The sequence below is a fragment of the Pogona vitticeps genome, chromosome 4 (genome assembly GCF_051106095.1).
Source record: "Pogona vitticeps strain Pit_001003342236 chromosome 4, PviZW2.1, whole genome shotgun sequence".
NCBI classification, from domain to species: Eukaryota; Metazoa; Chordata; class Lepidosauria; order Squamata; family Agamidae; genus Pogona; species Pogona vitticeps.
In genome coordinates this window covers 74537112-74556659 of record NC_135786.1, presented here as the reverse complement: position 1 = coordinate 74556659, position 19548 = coordinate 74537112, and the positions used below count along the sequence as shown (strand labels likewise).

The window sequence follows — 19548 nt, the reverse complement described above, 5'->3', positions numbered from 1 at the left end:
GCCCTTTTTTCTCCCTTTTTGAAGATCAGCACATATCCTAGCCTTTGTCTCGATGTGGACTCAGTCCAGCGAAAACTGTGGCTGTTTTTATTAATAAGCAAATCACTCTGTGACTGGAGGTAAAGACCACTCCGGGTGGCATAGCATTGCCTCTGAAGGATCAGGTCTCCAGATTGAGCATGTTTCTGGCTCCAGCATTGTTCTGGGAGGGGCAAGAGCACCTTTGCCCAGCTGTAGCTGATGTTCCAGCTCTATGCTTTCATGAAGACATCTGGCCATAGTGAATAATGTTGCAATGATTAATTCTCCTTGTATAGGTCTCTTGATGGCTGTTTAGAAACAGCAATAAGCACATAATGCAGAAGCCATATTACTTAAGTGCACTGTGTAGACCAGTCATTCTCAACTTTTTTTTGCTGCAGCCATAAACACAATATGAAAGAAATGTAGGCTGAATCGGGATTGGCTAGGTCACATAATGAACCTTATAAGACGGTGTATGAAAAATTGCTTCCAGTCTGTGGCCCCCTTCAAATATGCCAGGGACTCCCAGGTGGTCATATGCTCTCACTGAGAATGGCTGGTATAGACCATATCACACCAACCACTATATTTGTGCATGTGATTTTCCCTGTTCCACTTTGTTTCTAGACACAACTCAGGTGCTGATTTTTAAATCATAAATGGTCTGTGCCATGATAACTGAAAACCTACTTCTTTCCATACGAACCTTCTAATAATTCACTATCTCCATAATAAGCTGCACGTAGGCTGAAATCCTGTTGCTTACTACAGTAAGTTGCAACTAGAATACTCCCATTGAATCAGTGGTAAGGTGAGTGAACTGCTCTTTTCATTCAATGGGCCTAAAACTAGTTGCAATTTACTACACTGAACCACAGGACTTTGGCCATTGTGTTGCTCCACCAGGAGATGCTCAATTGAAACGGCTTTTTCTCATGCAGGACCCTGATTTTGAAATTCCCTTCTAAAATTATCAGATTGGTCTCATCTTTTTCTAGATTTAGATAAATCATAAATACTTTTACTCAGGATGGCTCTAAATAGGTCTTTTCCAATTATTTCTGCTGTTTGGAAAATATTGAAGATGTCTTATTCTGTTTTCTGGAATTAAGATGGGATATATAGTTTATGGCTCTTCTACGTGCAATGGTGTAAATTTCAGTCACTAGCCCCTTGAAGTGCACTAACTTGTGACTCAAATGTGGCAATGGATACAAATGGTGTCTTGTTAACAAGCAGCAATTCACCATTGCTATTTATAGCACTGCACTTCTGCCAGTGTAGCCGAACAACAGGATTTTGGCATATATTACCTTGTTTCAATAAATAAAAACAACATCAAACTATTTTTAAAAATGTGTAGGGAACAGTGTTTTGGGGTCTGGTCTACCATTTGCACATGGATTTGAGAGGAGAAGAAATCTCACAGGGTTAGCCATGCCAGGAAGCACCCTCCTCAGACAGTAGATTTTGTATCACATTAAAGTCAAGAAATGGTTATTTACTCTGTGATTGGCAGGTATCCTTCTGAGATTTTCCACCTCACATGCCAAAATAACATATCAGTCATGAGGTATTATGCCCTGTGCACTCAGTAAGTTGAGGGTAACATACTCTGCTTCACCTCAGGCAGCAAACTACCTTGAGCAGGCCCAAAAAAACAGTAGTGTTGGTATTTTAATAGCATAGACCTGGAAGTAATATTTAGAGACATTCACAAAAATGAATGTGTATTAAGTATTCTCCGTGGAAACTATCCATATATACAGTTTATTTAAAAATCCCTCTAAATGATCATACATAAACATATATAAAGTAACTGTGCACTGCACTGTCAGTTGAATGGGATATTTGCTTCTATATAATCAAAGCAGGATGCTCATATATCAAGAAGATACATATTAATGGAACAAGGAGCCCCAGGAGCAAATGTTTATTGTGGAAACACTGAAAGCCAGAATCTGGGACCTTTAGAAATGTTAATAGTTAAAATTACAATCTTTCTGTTTGCATCAGGTCCTTTGTTCCCAAGATGGAAGCAATCAGCTAATGGAGGTTCTGTGACTGGGTATAATTCAAAGCTTTTGCTTCCTTATTAAACTAAGGAATGATGAATGGGATGTACACCGTCAGCATGTCGACCCCCTGATTTACATACCTTGTATCATTAGTACAATGATGTTTCTAGCCACCTTCCTAGATAAGGCACCAGGAGTTTCCAATTACAGTAAAAGTAGTAAAATCACAAACATGAAATATCTCTGAAAGTACATTTTGCTAAAATATTGGTGTCACATTGGTGCAGAAGCCCATACCCGTTTTACAAAATATGAAGAAGCAGAGCTTGAGTTTCAGAAATTACCAAGTTTAAGTGAATGCTGCTCACTTAAAAAGAAGGGAGGTGACTCCTGTCATTTCTGCACTACGTAAATAAGACTACATGAAACATCCTCTTTTTCCTGATAGAATAATACGCTGGAGGCAAATAAAACCTATGTCAATGCACAAAAAGTTTGAGTGCATACACAAGGACATGTCTTTTTCTCTTCCAAGGGCAACCACCCGAATAATCAGAAAAGGCCTCCTGATGGATTCCTTCACTTACTTTCAGGTGAGACTGCTACCCAAAGTAAAAAAATAAGAATAAGAATAAGAATAAAATAAAAATTAGAAAAATCACTCATTCATTCCTTCCAGTCCTTACAGAAGAGCTCTAACTTGTCTATCCCTTGAGTAGCGGTAGGCAAGAAGCCAGTTTCCAGATCTCTGGACTCAGACAGAGCTGCCCCTTACACGCCCCAAAAGGCAACTGGACTTTGGTTTTACAAACCTTATGTGTGCATGTTTGGGACTAAAACAAGGTGCAATAGTGAGGCGCACAGTTTGTTTTAAGGCAGGATGGCTTTTCAATTTCCCCATCCCACCCTCACCATTTGTATAAGCATGTTTGTGTGGCTGTGCCTTCAGGGGCCATTAGGAGGAGTGGCAAGGGCCCCGAGGCCCACACACAGTCACTCCATTTTTACTTCAGATAACAAGGTTCTCCTTGGGAAAGGAATGCCACAAGAAGATCTACTATGTATTTAAAGGAAAATGGAAGAGATCAAAAGCCACAGATTGACCCACTCTAGAATTTCTTTCAGAGAGATTACTGTGGAACAAGTGAGCTATAGAATTTATCACTTTTCTTATTTTTCAGGGTTTTTTTGACCAGAAACTGTCTGATTCTCCTTGACAAACAAAGAACTGGCTTGCCTGCATTTGCTTTCCCAGCCAATTCTTTTTTACCCCATTTCCACTATTTATACTAATTGTGATTATCATCCACAGCTATAATTTACCATTAAATTGAACTGCAAAATAAGAGCAAGAGCTCTTGCTAAATGCAAGAGCAAAACCTACCATCTTTGAGAAGCTGAAATTTACCCATGGGAATCTTTATCCTTTTTTTTTACCTTTGGTTCTGGAGAGCAGGTGATAGTGCCTGAAGGTTCATCAACAAAAGACTCTGAGCCATCATCAAACGGATGCCGACAACAAACAAGGGTAAATGGAGGTGGCACTTCCTTAAGAAAAGAAACTGCCTCACGGCGGGATTTTCCATAGAGCTGAACACCATTTACCTAGACAGAGAAAAGAAAACACTCATTCATTTACTGAAAGGCAATTGCCTGGCTTCCAAAAGACATATACTTTTCTGTTTACTTTGGCCTATTCCAATGGAAGGACACGTGTCTCCCCAAAAATATACATTAAAAGTATTTAATTGAGGATTCCAGTGAAAAACGAGGAGTGGTTATGGCCAAGTGTTAGCCATAAATCTAAAATGTAATTTTCAAATATTTTCAAGGCGCCTTAAAGAATATAATAAGTTATCCCATATTTGAAAGGCTGTCCCTTCCAACTCTGGTTTGACCAAACAACAACAACCCACCAACACAAGCCTTTAGTTCTATTACCAGTAAATACCATCTTGACAACAGAACAAGCAAGCATAGTCTTCTGATCACATTTGCTTCTATACATATAAATTAGCATATATAAATGTTGTGCAACTTTGTCCTCTTGTAAAATAATATGTTAAATGACCATAATTGTTATATGATATTAATGTTCTTCCTCACTGTGATTATTTCTACATCAGCTCTTTCCACATTGCGTATCAGTTTTTCCTGAAAGAATGTAGAAAGCCCCTATATACTAAATGGATTGCAGTTTAAAATAATAGTTATTGCATACTAATATCACATTGTTCGGGGGAACCTCTGTAGTACAAATTAGTGCCAAGCAAACTGCATGTGACTAATTGGCCTTCTAATGCAACAGTTTTCGTGTCCATAAAAGCTACAGTGGCAGGCGCTATTATATAAGCATTGACAGTCTTGTACAAGCAACAGTAAAGAACTAAGTTAGCAATTGAACCAAAGGCAGCTGGAGTAAGACTGATTCTCAATAGCCATTCTTCAGTGAGTCTCTGCCTATGTTACAACATCATAAGCAAATCCACAAGCCAAGGAAACCTTCAAGTCTGCCAATCTTTTATTTTTAGAAAGGGGTTGTAATCCAGTTCCACGTGTATGAAAGATTAAAATTAAACTATTGATTTCTTGCAGAATATTGGGGAGACAAACTCTCAGGAACAAGCGGATGCATCTGAAGCACACTTGATAGCTAGGATCCTTGTTACATTAGCAGGAACTGTTTTTTCCCCCTGTAAATGTGAGAAAAATCAGGTGAAGAAATTTATGGTATTTGGGGAAGATAGGGATTTTTTTTTACTTCTGAAAATTTGCCACACCTGATGATGTCATGAGCCTTACATAACACAGATGCATGAACAGGATTTCTGCCAATAAAACATTAGGACACTGCAGGACAAGTAGCATTGCTGTTACTTTATATGCAATATGAACAGTACCTCTAAAAGCTCGTCCTCCAACTGCAGTAGACCAAGTTTAGCAAGCGGGCCATCAGTTGCAATTGAAGATATGTAATGATGTCCCTCATATGTATCCAGCTCAACCCCTAACCTCAACGTGTGAATAGGAAGCAGCTGTTGAAAACAAGTCAGAAAAATCAAGCAATCAAATGGGAATTTTTTTGAATTACATTTTCTCTGGACAATAGAGCATTTCACAAACTGAATCAACCAAATATTATTCCAGCTTAATAATGGTGTTGCATTTTAATATCCTCATTTGACAAGGACAGGGAAACTGTTTCTTTCAAACAAACTGAGAACCATAAGTGAAGAACAAACACTGGTTTGTAGCAGCCATAACAAGCCTAGAACCTCAGTCAGGATGACACAGTAAACCTTTCTTTCCTGGTTAGTTTAGCCACTTGTGCCAGATTAAGGAACAAGCGAAGAGGTTGTGACTCATAGCTAAGTAGTCAATCGCGACTGCTTCTAGCTGGCAGTAAAGGTGAAAGATTCTTTAAAAAAGGAAAACAAAATACAAAAACAAAACAACAACACCTCAATTCCATGAAAAGGAATAGCCGAGGGCAGGAGCATTCATCAAGCCTTTTAAAAGCAACAAGGCATTTACTTGTCATGTAATCCAGCCATTTAAGGCAATACTTTATGAAAAAAATGAAGGGTAGAGGCCAGGATCCTGTTTGGGATAGTGCAGCACAACCCTCCTCCAATATAAACTCTACAGGACCTCCAGCTTGCCAAGCTGGAGATCACTCCATTGAAGTGAAGAGGGCTTTACATTTGCACAAGAAGGCAGTAGGTGTCTTTTGACATAAGAGTTCTTTGCACAAGATTTTTTTTTTAAAAAAAATGCAACTGCATGGACCTTTGGACAAGTAGAACAAACACAAGATTTCAGTCCAAGTTTTTTGAATGAATTAATGCCCAGGATGAACAAATGTGGAACTTGCCCCCAGTTTCAAAAACATTTATATCCATGAAACTGGTTTGTAGCTTCATGGATATGAATGTTCTAACACTTTGCTGAAAGGGAAAGGGAAAAGAAAGATCCAATACCTTTGAATATTTCTGCAGCTCACTGTCATCGGCAATTGGCATGTTTGCAGTGACAACCTAGGCATCAAACAAAAGAAAAAACAACAGCTTATTGTTTCAAAGACAAATTCAATGGTCCAGAATTAGTTTACAGCAGACAAGTTCTAATAATGCAATTTTTGGTAGCTGATGATGATGTCACCAAGCTTCTCATAATTACATTTCTAAGATAGCTGGGAATGGAGTAACAGGATCGTGTAGTTGTGTAGGCATCCTTCAGTCTCGAGAGACTATGGTATCGTGCTCTGTGTGGAGGTCTTGGAACAGTGTCTTGTGTGGCTGAGAAGGCCAATTCGAGAGTGACAATCCCTTCCACACTGGAGACAAATCCAATCTGTCCCCTGTCCAGCTCCCTGGTTTTGCTTGTTTCGGGACTGCCTCTTTGCCTCGGTCTGCTGTACAAGTGTCTCTTCAAATTGGGAGAGGCCATGATGCACCGCCTGCCTCCAGGCTGAACGCTCAGACGTCAAGGTTTCCCATCTGTTGAGGTCCATTCCTAAGGCCTTCAGATCCCGCTTGCAGATGTCCTTGTAACGCAGCTGTGGTCTCCCTCGGGGGCGGCTTCCCTTCACTAATTCTCCATACAGGAGATCTTTTGGAATCCGGCCATCAGCCATTCTCACGACGTGCCCAAGCCAACGTAGACGGCGCTGTTTCAATATTGTATACATGCTGAAAATTCCAGCTCGTTCTAGGACTACTCTATTTGGAACTTTGTCCTGCCAGGTGATACCAAAAATGCGCCGGAGACAACGCATATGGAAGGTGTTCAGCTTTCTCTCCTGCCGTGCACAAAGGGTCCAGGACTCGCTGCAGTATAGGAGTGTGCTCAGGACACAGGCTCTATAGACCTGTATTTTGGTGTATGCCGTCAACTTCTTATTAAGCCATACTCTCTTTGTGAGTCTAGAGAACATGGTAGCTGCTTTCCCAATGCGTTTATCCAGCTCGACATCTAGGGAGAGAGTGTCAGAAATTGTTGAGCCAAGGTACACAAATTCATGAACAACCTCCAGTTCTTGCATGGAGATAGTAATAGAGGGAGGTGAGTCCACGCCCTGGCACATGACTTGTGTTTTCTTCAGGCTGATAGTTAGTCCAAAGTCTTGGCAGGCCTTGCTAAAATGATTTATGAGTTGTTGGAGGTCTTCAGCAGAGTGGGCAACAATGGCTGCATCATCAGCAAAGAGGAAGTCCCGCATGCATTTCAGTTGGACTTTGGTCTTCGCTCTCAATCTAGTGAGATTAAAGAGCTTTCCATCTGATCTAGTCCGGAGATAGACACCTTCTGTTGCAGTTCCAAAGGCCTGCTTCAGCATGACAGCAAAGAAGATCCCAAACAGGGTCGGCGCAAGGACACAGCCTTGTTTTACTCCGCTTCGGATGTCAAAGGGATCTGATGTTGAGCCATCAAAAACTACAGTGCCCTTCATTTCCTCATGAAAGGACCTGATGATATTAAGGAGTTGAGGTGGACATCCAATCTTGGGAAGTATTTTAAAAAGTCCATCCCTGCTAACCAAGTCAAAGGCCTTTGTGAGATCTATGAAGGCCACAAAGAGTGGCTGTTGTTGTTCCCTGCATTTCTCCTGCAACTGTCTGAGGGAAAATATCATGTCGGTGGTGGATCTATTAGCTCGAAAACCACACTGTGATTCTGGATACACTCTGTCTGCAAGCACCTGAAGTCTCTTCAGCACAACACGGGCCAGCAGCTTCCCTACCACGCTGAGAAGAGAGATACCACGGTAGTTATTGCAGTCACCCCTGTCGCCTTTGTTCTTATACAATGTGACGATGTTTGCGTCCTTCATGTCCTGTGGTACTCCACCTTCTCTCCAGCAAAGACAAAAGAGTTCATACAGCTCAGTGGTGATGATCTCTTTACAGCACTTCAAAACTTCAACGGGGATGTTGTCCTTTCCAGGTGCCTTGCCAGAGGCAAGGGAATCCAAGGCCGCTTTTATTTCTGTTAAAGTTGGTTCACTGTCCAGCTCTTCCAAGAGAGGCAGGCACTCAATGTTATTTAGTGCCTCTTCCGTTACTACATTCTCTTTAGAATATAGCTCAGAGTAGTGCTGCACCCAGCGGTCCATCTGCTGTGCTCGGTCCTGGATGATCACGCCTGTAGTAGACTTCAAGGGAGCAGATTTCTTCTGTATTGGACCTAAAGCCTGCTTGATACCGTCATACATTCCCTTGATGTTACCTGTGTCCGCTGCTATCTGTATCTGAGAGCAGAGCTGAAGCCAATAATCATTTGAACATCTCCTGGCAGTCTGTTGGACTTGGCTACGAGCAGCTCGAAGAGCCTGCAAGTTGTACTCACTAGGACAGGCTTTGTATGCTGCTAGAGCTCTCCTCTTATCCTCGATGGCTGGAATCAGCTCCTCCGAATGGGCTTCGAACCAGTCAGCCGTCTTTTTGGTCTTCTTGCCAAATGTGGACAGGGCAGTGTTATAAACAGCGTTCTTGAAGTGTTCCCATCGTTCAGGTGCATTCGCATCAGCCGGGCCTGGAAGGGTTTCCTGAAGCGCTTGGGCAAATTCCTCCACTTTTCTTTGATTGTGAATCTTGTTGATATCTATACGTGGCCTTCCTTCCTTTTTAGTGTGATACAATCTCTTTGTTTGCAGTTTTATTCTGCTACATACCAGGGAATGATCAGTATCACAATCAGCACTCTGGTAACTGCGTGTGATCGTAATACTAGATAGGCTAGAACGTCTAGTGAGGATCAAATCAAGCTGATGCCAATGCTTCGATCTTGGATGTCTCCAGGAAACTTTGTGTTGAGGCTTTGTATTAAAGAACGTGTTGGTGACACAAAGACCATAATAACAGCAAAACTCCAGCAAGCGTTGGCCAAAAAAAAATCGTGTAGTTATGCTGCTGCTAAATATATATACCCCTTTTTCCTCTGCATAGGGCAGCACAATTGTGCTAATTGAGGCATGCCACTATATATATATATATACAGCTTCTCCCACCAAATATAAACTGTATGTAATGTTAATTGCACAGGCCAAAATCCCACAGGCCGTTTACCAGGTCCCTTGCAGCCAGGTTTTCTTTCATATATACAGTGGTGTCCCACATAGCGACGATAATTCATTCCGGATAAATTGACGCTATCCTGAAACGTCGCTATACGGGGCAAAAAAACCCATAGGAACGTTCCTATGGGGATAAACTCACCGCTAAGCAGGAATCCTCCACCTGGCTGCCATTTTCGCTGCCTCGGTAAGCGAGGGCACGGTGCGAAAACGCTGCAGGCGGCCATTTTCTTGATCTGGCGGCCATTTTGGAACCACCGATCAGCTGTTCCCAAAACATCGCAATGCGAAGATAGGTAAGTGAAACACTTACCAATCATCGCAATGCGATGTTTACCCTATTTAAACATCGCAATGTGATCGCAAAAGCGATCACAAAAAACGCATCGCTATGTGGATTCATTGTTAAATGGTACGGTCGTTATGTGAGGCATCACTGTATATGTGAATGAAAACCTGGATGCAAGGGATCCGGTAAATGGACTGTATTCATAATGATCATCAACTGTGGCATTGGTAGCCAAATGGGTGCTATAGAAGTTGAATGAATGAATGAATAATAAACCATAGTGCTACAGCTTCTCCCATGAAACATAGTCATAAACTATATGTAATGTTAATCCCACAGGCCAAAATCCTGTAGGGTTTTTTCCTCTGCACATTGCAGCACGATTGTGCTATTTGAAACCAATGAGGCATGGGATGCACTACCAGGCATGCCACGAATGCCCTGTTAAATTATCTCTGCTAGCTATTCTGGCTTTTGCAACTGCACCATCAGGCATGGGAAAAACCAGCAGCATTTTAACCACAGTAATTTAAGTAATACGCACAAATATATGGGTAGCATACCAAAACTTCAAAATCAGGTCCCAACAATTTTTCCCACTTGGATTTCAGCTTGTTTTCTGATGGCTCTGGGTTTTCCCCTGAATATAAACATTGATATGGAAATCAGTTCTTGAGAAAGTACATTTATTTCATTACATTTTGATAAAACACACTCATCCTTAAAAAAAACCCAGCAGCACTTCAGTAGAAGACTGGGAGACTTTTATGCAGCATAAATCAGTCAAGAGTTTTATAGGAGTACAAAGTAAGCAACTCCTGATGGCTGAATGGATGAAACATTAGGACTGCACTGTTTTATAGTATAAATCAATCATACATTCCTGGGTTCAAGGTTAGTTTTACCTGATTTTATCACTGGTTGGCATTTATAAATGCTCAGTTGCCAGGACCTAGGGCATCTCCCAGTTGCACCAATATCTTGTTGAGAGCAATATCACCAAAATGGAACCACAAAATTTGTTTATACATTTGGCCAATATAAAAGTCCTGCTTGGCTCAATAAGGCCATTAAGTAACATGAACTTTTACATAAAAGCATTCTTCCGTGGGAACCTAGCAATCTTGACATGTGTATCTTTCTTACTTATATAACCAGGCAGTATTACAGCTATGTGAGCCAGTCTGACATGGCTAGACAGCATAATATGCCCTGCAGCTGACCCCAGCTAGAAGCTCCATACTGTTGTGTACTTATTTTTTTTTTAAATTATATCAAGGTTATATTTAACCATCAGAAGCATTTACATGAAGACAAAAAATTTATTCAACTAACAGTGCCAGAAACTGAAAAAAAATGTTTACCATATTCTGTTGCTTTTTATAGCCTATTTTGTTATAACTCTGGACAAGACACAGGACATTTAATCTGAGCAGCATTTCATCTAAAATCCTACTATACACTGAGTTACTTTTTTTTCTTTCTAAAACCATATGCATTATATGTTTATACTATGTGTGTGTGTGTGTGTGTGTGTGTGTGTGTGTGTGTGTGTGTACACACAGAGAGAGTATATAGTATATTGCCTATATATAGCCTATATAGACACACATACAATAAATATATATAAATATATACAAGTACAGTGTATACAATTAAGTCCACTGCAAGGTATATTATGGCCAGAAAAGCACAAGAAGACAACATTGTCAATTAGTTGAAACATAAAACCAAAAGCATTGCTTGTCTAGAGGTTTAAATGAAGAGAGCAATTTGGACTAAAATGCTAGTCTTGCAAAATTTCACTTTTCTTGTAACAGAAAAAGAAACCCATCAAACCTGTTAATATACAGTGGAGTTACAACAAACAGATTCAGCCTGCTATTCTAACACTATACCTAAAGAAAAAGTCCTGCTGCAATCAGCAAGGTTTATTTCCAAGCAAACAGGCACAGGATCAGGTTCCAGGTATTTCATGTTCATTGATTTTCCTTCAAATAGTCGACTCTGTTGTCATTTTGGGCTGCTCACCTCAGCTGTACGGTCAGATTTTTGTTGGGTTTTTTGTTTGTTTGCTTGTTTTTTTTTTAAGATTCTGAGACTGCATTCCCTTGAATATCCAACACAGAAAAGAACTCTACTAAATTAAGGAAAACGTTTTATGTAAACCTAGTTCTATGTAATGTTTTGAAAGAGCACACATAATTTTATCACATTAATTTAAGTTATCTGCCATGAAAGCTCTCTCTACACCACTGGTTTGAAACACTAGAATACTTTGTCAAAGGTACATAGTTGCAAAACTGTCCTAAATAAGCACTGTTATATAGCAATTTTATGTTTATTGTTATGTCAAAATAGATCCTGTACAATATAGTGAGTCTTGCGGCGTAATCCAAACTCAAAGTGCATTGGCTGAAATCAGCCCTCACAAGAGCTAAAAAAGGGCAAAGAAGGGGAGGAGTTGATGGAGGAATGCAGTTTTTCCAGACTGAAACACCTCTCAGACCACACGTACAGTTACTACGCCAGCACAAAGTCAGACCAAAGTCAGGGTAGATACCAAGTCATTCCCAATATTTCTATGCAATGAGTTATTTGAATTGAGCACAGCTTCACACGGCTTATAGGCAATTTGGGCAGGCTTCAGTTATCTTGGCTATTGAGGACTGCACCCTTACTTATCAGGAGGGATTTGCAGAAGTATGTTGTAAGCCTCCCTACCAAGAAACAGAAAAGGCAAAGGACTGCATTGTGGGCATGCAGAATTATACAGTTAGTTCGTGGGATAAAATTCTTTACAGAAAAAACAACAGGAGGACTAAATTCTTTAATATTAGACATCCTTAAATATTAGTTGGTATTCTGGATTAACATTGTGTGTGTAGGTACTGGATGATTTGTAACACTAGATCAGTATAATAAAACAAACAGTTTCAAATCCTGAAAATCAAGGACAAGAGTTTTGGCAAACAGTATTTTTGTAAAGCAAAACCTCTGCCCAGAATCCAGTTAGCAATTCATACTTATGTAAGTGAAACAACATACGTGAAATGTGTAGGTGAAATTGTCACTTCTTACCTCTAAGACTCATTGTCCCTGAATGGGGAATTAAAACTGACTTTTCTAGGAGGTGAACCCAACAGCATAGTCAAATATATTACTTTCGTGCTCAGGTCTCACTTGTTGCAGCAAAATAACAAAGAGTCATATGGCATCTTGAAAACTAAATTTACTGCAGTTGAGCTTCCATGGTATGTCCATAAAAAACGTATACTATAATAACTCATTCTTAAATATGACACTGGATTCGATGATTCACAGCAGTGGTTCCCAACCTTTTTTTTTTTTACTTGCATACCCCTTGACAGCCCATTTCCATAAATTGCACTCTTCATAAAAGCAAAATGGTTGCAATTAATATGGTTTTCAGTTATTTCAAATTTATATGTTGTAACTGTAAATAAATAGCCCATTATTGGACTAAAATACAACAGAAAGGTGAACAGACAGTGCATTTACACAGCATTCAAAACTTGAAAAGATACATCACAGATTGCATTAAAAAGTGACATTGCATTAATAATGCAGACACTCACTGAACACTGCTCACAGGACTGACTGAGGTGTCCGCTTAAGTATACAAGTGTACTGGGGCGACAGCATTTAAATGTTCACAAAGTGGAGGACAGTGAAAGCTGCGCCTAGGAGGGGCACATCACCAAGCATGTGCACTGTAGTGGCATGTGTGCAACACATTGTTTAGGGAAAGACTCCCCACCATTCACCAAAATAACAAAGCATTTAAAGAATTCCCCCCTTATGGTCAAACATATTTAAGTACTTGCACTACTATTTAAGAGTGGTTGTATCTGCTAGCCTACAATAGAGTTTCAAACCCCTTCCTGAAATAGGAATGTAAATTAAAGTTTAGCACAATTGCACTTGGAAAAATAATGATTTTTTTAAAAAAAACACACACTTTTTAACATCAAGTTAGAAAGGCATTTCCAGCATTTAGAAAATACATTAAATTAGTGGTGTTTTACTTTAGTGCTGTTATAATTAAGTGCCTGTCAGCATTTCCAATATATGTCTATTTTTGGAATTTAATTTGGCCATTAAATGCTACTTCAGGGTGAATTTTTATAGACAGTGCTTTAGCATCAACCATGTTTGAAATGAAATGGCTGCTCTTCGTTCTTCAGCAAAACCTAAGGAGAGATTAATTTATTTGCCAGTGTGGAAACATTATTTTGTTTTCTGGTATCTTAGATGGTTTTTTACCTTTCTGTAATAAAACAGAATTTTACAGAATGCCAAAATTGTGGATGTAGAACTACATGCAGCAAGTCACTTAGATTGTTTTAGCATCATTCCTATTACTTTGTGAATGCACAGAGATTGTGAAAGCAGCAGTACTTTAAGTCCTCATTACTTGTCAACTGCAGTACAGTGGACCCTTGACTTACAGACGGCTTGACTTACAGACTTTTTGAGTTACAGACTTCTCTGGCCGCAAAATTTAGGTTTGACTTGCAGACTGAGATTTGATTTACAGACCAGAAAAAAAACAAAATGGAACAAAAACGGCCTGTTACGGGATTAATCGGTTTTCAATGCACTGTAGGTCAATGGAGACTTGACTTAAAGACTTTTTGACTTGAGAACCGCCTTCCAATACGGATTAAGTTCTCAAGTCAAGACCCCAGTGTATCAGTTTCAAAACAAAAATACTAGCATTTCTAAATCTGCAGCAAAATGCACCTTAAGAACAAAAAAAAAAGCACTAGAGGCACCTTGGCACAGAGAGGGTTCATTGACAGAAAAATGTTTCAGCTTCCACTCCTCTTTGCTAAAGCTGTTACCTGCTGCCTACATATGTAGACTTAATCATGAATACTTAGGAACAGTGTTTTTATACTGCTTCTCAACCAAAATGAATCCTTGAGTGCTTTACATACAGCTGGCAACTGAGAGTCCCAGACTCTGGCCTTTCTGAGAGTTACAGCATGAAAGGAAAATGGATGGAACAGAAAGAGGAAGAGCAAATTATTGAACATATTATTCAACTAGAATTCTTGATTTCAAAGGAAACCAAAGCAGAGTGTGGCCACACATATATGCTGGATTTTTAAAAAGGCAATTTTAATAAATAGGATAATGGTAAGTAAGGTCCCATGGCAGGAGATCCTAACAAGAAAATAGAGTCCAAAAAGGGTGGGGTTATCTAAAAAAGGATATTCTAAGGGCAAAACTACAATTCTAACCAAAAAAAGGTGGGAGGCAGCAAAAAAAGGCCAGTGTTGCTTCACAAAAAGCTCAGGCAGGATCTGAAAAAAAAATAAAGACACAAATAGGAAGTGGCAAGGAGACCAGGCCACAAAGGAAGAGTACAGACAAGTAGCAGTGAATTGCAGAGATGGCATTAGGAGAGCAAAAGCTGAGAATGAGTTGAGGTTAGCTAAGGCCCACATGAACTGCATTCAAGAGTATTGAAAGAACTGGCTGAAGAACTCTTAGAACCACTGTCCATTATTTTCTTGAAATCATGGAAAATGGGTGAGGTGACAGAGGACTGGAAGAAGGCTAACATTGTGCCTATCTTCAAAAATGGCAAATAGGAGGATCCTAGGAACTACAGACCAGTCAGCCTGACATCAATCCCAGGGAAAATTCTGGAATAGATTATTAAGCGGTCACTATGCAAGCACCTAGAAAACAATGCAGTAATAACTAGAAGCCAACATGGATTTGTCAAGAACAACTCTGATCTCATTTTTTTGATGGGGTAACCTCCCTGATAAACAGAGGGAATGCTGTAGACATAACATACCTGGACTTCAACAAAGCTTTTGACAAAGTACCCTGTGATATTATGATTAACAAGCTAACTAGGTGTGGGATCGATAGAACAACTATCAGGTAGATACACAGTTGGCTACAGAATCATAATCAGAGGTTGATGATTAATGTCTCCTTCTCAAACTGGGTCAAGGTAACAAGTGGGGTACCCCAGGGCTCAGTCCTGGACCCTGTGCTCTTTAACATTTTTATTAATGACCTGGATCAGGGGATACAGGGAATGCTAATCAAATTTGTGGATGACACAAAATTTGGTGGAATACCCTGGAAGACAGAAAATAATTCAAAATGATCTGGATAGGCTTGAGCACTGGGATGTTAAAAAACAGAATGAAATTCAACAGGAATATGTGCAAAGTACTGCACCTAGGAAAATGAAACCAAACACAGTTACAAGATGGGGGATACTTGTTGGGATATGGCCAGATCCAACATTCTACACATTGCGGGTTAATGTCCTTAAAGACATCTCCTGTCCCTTTTATCAGTGCGGCTCTATAAAAGGGGATTAATAATTTTTGTCTCTCCTCTCAAACCCACACTTCACTGATGCTGACTGACTGAGTGAGCCAGAGACTGTGTATGCTTGTCTAAGTTTGTGGGCATTGCCTGAGCTGCTGCCACCCTACTTGTTTATACTGTTTGGCATGTTTTGTTATGTAGCTTCAGCAGTTTTATTGTTTTCTTAGGATGTCCCGTTTACCTTTTCTTAAGAGAATTAGATAAAGTTTATTACTTAAATTTTCTCTCAGTGTCTCAATTTTTTCAACCGTACCTGCTGCAGGAATACTACAAGGAAGAAGGATGTTGGAATCATTGTAGATTACCAGCTGAACATGAGCTAACAGTGTGATGTGGGTACAAAAAAGGCAAATTGTATTTGTGGTGCATTAACAGAAGTATAGTCTCCAAATCCTGTGAGGTACTAGGTCCCCTCTACTTGGCACTGGTTAGGCCTCATCTTGTGTCCAGTTCTGTACATGGCACTTCAAGAAGGATGCTGCCAAATTGGAACAAGTTCTGAGGAGGGCAACAAGAATGATCAGGAGGCTGGAAACCAAGCTCTATGAGGGAAGACTAAAATAACTGGGCATGTTTGCCTTGAGAAAAGAAGACTTAGGGGTGATATGATAGCAATTTTCAAATACTTGAAAGGAGGGGCAGGACCTAATTTCAATCATTCCAGAGTGCAGGACATGCAACAATGGAAGTTACAGGAAGCCAGATTTTGTTTAAATATCAGGAAAAACATTCTGTTAGAGCAGAACGGCCATGGAATCAATTACCTCAAGAGGTGGCAAGTCCTCCAACACTAGAGGCATTCAAGAGAAATCTAGACAACCACCTGGAAGATATCCCCAAATTTGGACTCAATAGCCTTATAGGCTCCTTCCAACTTCATGATTCTATGAATCCATGATTCAACTTTCCTACAGGATGGTTTCCCATCTCATCCACTTCTACCACAGCAAGTTCACAATTTCTGACTCCTAGATTATGCAGATACTCTATTATGTGTCTGAAAGATTTTGGAGATGTTTCAGAAGCAATTAAGTCATCTGTATAATACAAATGGCAGTACTTCATTATGAGTTGTATACCATATTTAAGTAAGATGCTACCAGGTTATTCTTTGAACATGAAGTCAGTAAATTTATAACCCAGCTGATAAAATTGTTTCATAAGCAGAAGGTCCACATGTTTTTAAAATACTGCAACAATATCATTAAAAGAGACATTTTAAAATTGTATCTAACTTACCCATTGCTTGCAATTTTTGCTTCCATTCATTTTTAGAGTTGTCTTTTTGCTCTGCAGGTTCCTCCACCTCATTATCTAAGTCAGTTTCAGTTTCCACAACACCAGACAAGGTTAACTTTGTCATATTTGGCTGCACTGTAAGTATTCCAAATGTTTCCCATCCGTTACACAATCAAGGGTAGCATGCAACACTTTATTTCTCTCATCCAAAAGAAGTATGATATTATGGCATTAATATTTTTCACACAAATATATTAAACTCTGTCCCAAACATTCAATTAAAAGCCACTGTTCTCTGTCAGCACTCTTTTACACTTCCAAGAATGGAATGACAATGCAAGAGTGTACTAGAAATTATTAGACTGTTCTAGTTAATAACTGGGAAAAATTGCTCTGTGTAGGATTGGAAAAATAAGCTGTTACATCATTACAATCATTTCTCCCGATGGTTTCCATACAGTAACTGATGAAAAATCTTGAACTCTCACAAAGCACAGCAGCAGTAAGGCCTTGGTTACATCTCATAATACTCCTGGTTTTGAGTCAGGTTTAGCACAACTGAAATCAATTCAAAATTTTCCAAGTACACGATGTACAGCTAAGTGCACATTTTTTTGGATCAGAAAGCATTTTTTAAAACAGCCTTGAGAGGGTTGTTCATTTTAACTCACTTGTGAACACAACCTCTTTTGAATCATTTTAGCATATGTGTTTACTTGTGCCAAAGTAAATTGTGTCCAGGGGCTTGTCAAATATTGGATACCAGGATTACATTTCCAAAGCGAGAAGGGGAAAGAAAGCAGGGGGAGGCAGTAACAGTAGTGCCTCCCCCACTTCCTCAGCCTCCCCCACTCCCCCTCCACCACCAGCATCAGGCAGCCAAACTGCTTCTTATCCAGCATCTGTCAAGGCATCGTTTTAACCTTCCTTAGCAACTCATCAGAGAGTGTGCAAACTGGCATGCATCTCTGGATGGCTTCTTGCAAGTTCTCTCTCCAGATGTGAATGTAAGCCACTTTTTCCATCTGGCTCCATTTCTGAAATTGGAATGGAGGGGAAGCAGCTCTCCCTCTCTTTTTAAAAATAAAGGCAAGGGGACTGAAAAAAAAAAAAAAAGGAAGCTGGAGTCCCAAGGTGCCAATTTTTTATTTATTTATTTAATTTATATCCCGCCCATTTAGACTGACGTCTACTCTGGGCGGCTAACAATGGTATTAAAATACATTAAATGAACAATATTACTACACCAGAGGATGGCTAAATAAGTTAGGTATCGACAGGAGGGAAGGCCTGTCTGATGAGCCAGGTCTTAGGTTGGCTCTTAAAAATGCCCAGCAAGAGAGCCAGACAAATTTCTGGGGGGGAGATTGTTCCAGAGGCGAGGGGCCACTGCCAAGAAGGCCCGATTTCTTGTTCTTTCTCTTTGGGCCTCCCTTGGCGTTAGGCCCATCAGCCACCCCTCCTGGCTAGAGTGAATGATACGGATAGATCTAAGTGGGAGAAGGCATTCTGCCAGATATTGAGGTCCTAAACCATTTAGGGCTTTATATGTCATCATTAGTACTGTGAAATCAATGCGGAAACAAACAGGTAGCCAATGCAAGGCTGCCAGAGTGGGGGACATATGTTGATGTTTTCTCACCCCAGTAAGAAGTCTGGCCACTGCACTCTGCACCATTTGAAGCTTCTGCATCAGTCTCAAAGGTAGCCATTTCTCACAAACACATTGGACTGCTGTGACTATGGGATACACCAGCCCATCTAAAATGAACTGGTAATGATCAGAAAGTAACTTCCTAGAGGATCTGAGTATGTGGTCGATTACACTGAAGAAATGTACCTTTTTCAAAGGACGATCTTAACCCCCTGATATATAGTCCTCCAATTTTTGCATCCCCCCAAAATGGGTGATGACACCATATGGGGTGCGAGAATGACCTTGTAGGCCACATGCAGTCCATGGACACTGTCATTCTCACACTCCTGCTGGCAGATATTAGCTCTGCCAAAATGTTCAAGGGCTGGGCATCCAAGGGTCCATGTATGACCACAAGAACTGCTGTGAACAGACATTCATTGCAGGAGCAGGCCGCATAATGTTCTGGAAGTATATAGTCTGGATGTGAGATGAAACAGGTCAGCAGGGAGGCCCAGTTGCACCTTATTTTGTGCAAGACACTTTGAAGACAAAGTTGCTCATTTTCTTTATATTTTCCTTGGCATCCACCCATGGAGGCATCTGGAACACTGTATTTCTAATGTATTGGATTATTTTCAATTGATAACAGGTTAAGAACATGGAAAAAAAGTGCTCAGAGGGCTGCAGACAATATTTGTATCATTGCTGGAGGGTGGGGCTGTCTGGATATGTCCAATATATAATTAGTGTGCCTGATCAATGGTCCCAGAAACATTAAAAGAGATGGTTGGATATCCATTCCTTTAAAAAAAAACTATTTGTGCCTGAGTCATTCGGTCATTGAGCTCTTTTTTGTGGCAAGGAGCTTGGAGGAGAT

At 40.1% G+C, this 19548-nt stretch overlaps 1 protein-coding gene across 5 annotated transcripts in view; it reads right to left on the bottom strand.

Annotated features, from left to right (window-relative positions):
* PATJ (PATJ crumbs cell polarity complex component) overlaps positions 1-19548 on the bottom strand; it is a 219626-nt gene that overhangs the window by 176056 nt on the left and 24022 nt on the right. For all 5 annotated transcript variants that reach the window (XM_072997719.2, XM_072997722.2, XM_072997721.2 and 2 more), the window contains exons 13-17: positions 17033-17167; positions 9970-10046; positions 6023-6079; positions 4943-5077; positions 3480-3647 (exon numbers count right to left, since the gene is read on the bottom strand). In XM_072997719.2, coding sequence (XP_072853820.2) covers positions 3480-3647; positions 4943-5077; positions 6023-6079; positions 9970-10046; positions 17033-17167 — 572 coding nt within the window. The remainder of the gene's footprint in view (positions 1-3479; positions 3648-4942; positions 5078-6022; positions 6080-9969; positions 10047-17032; positions 17168-19548) is intronic.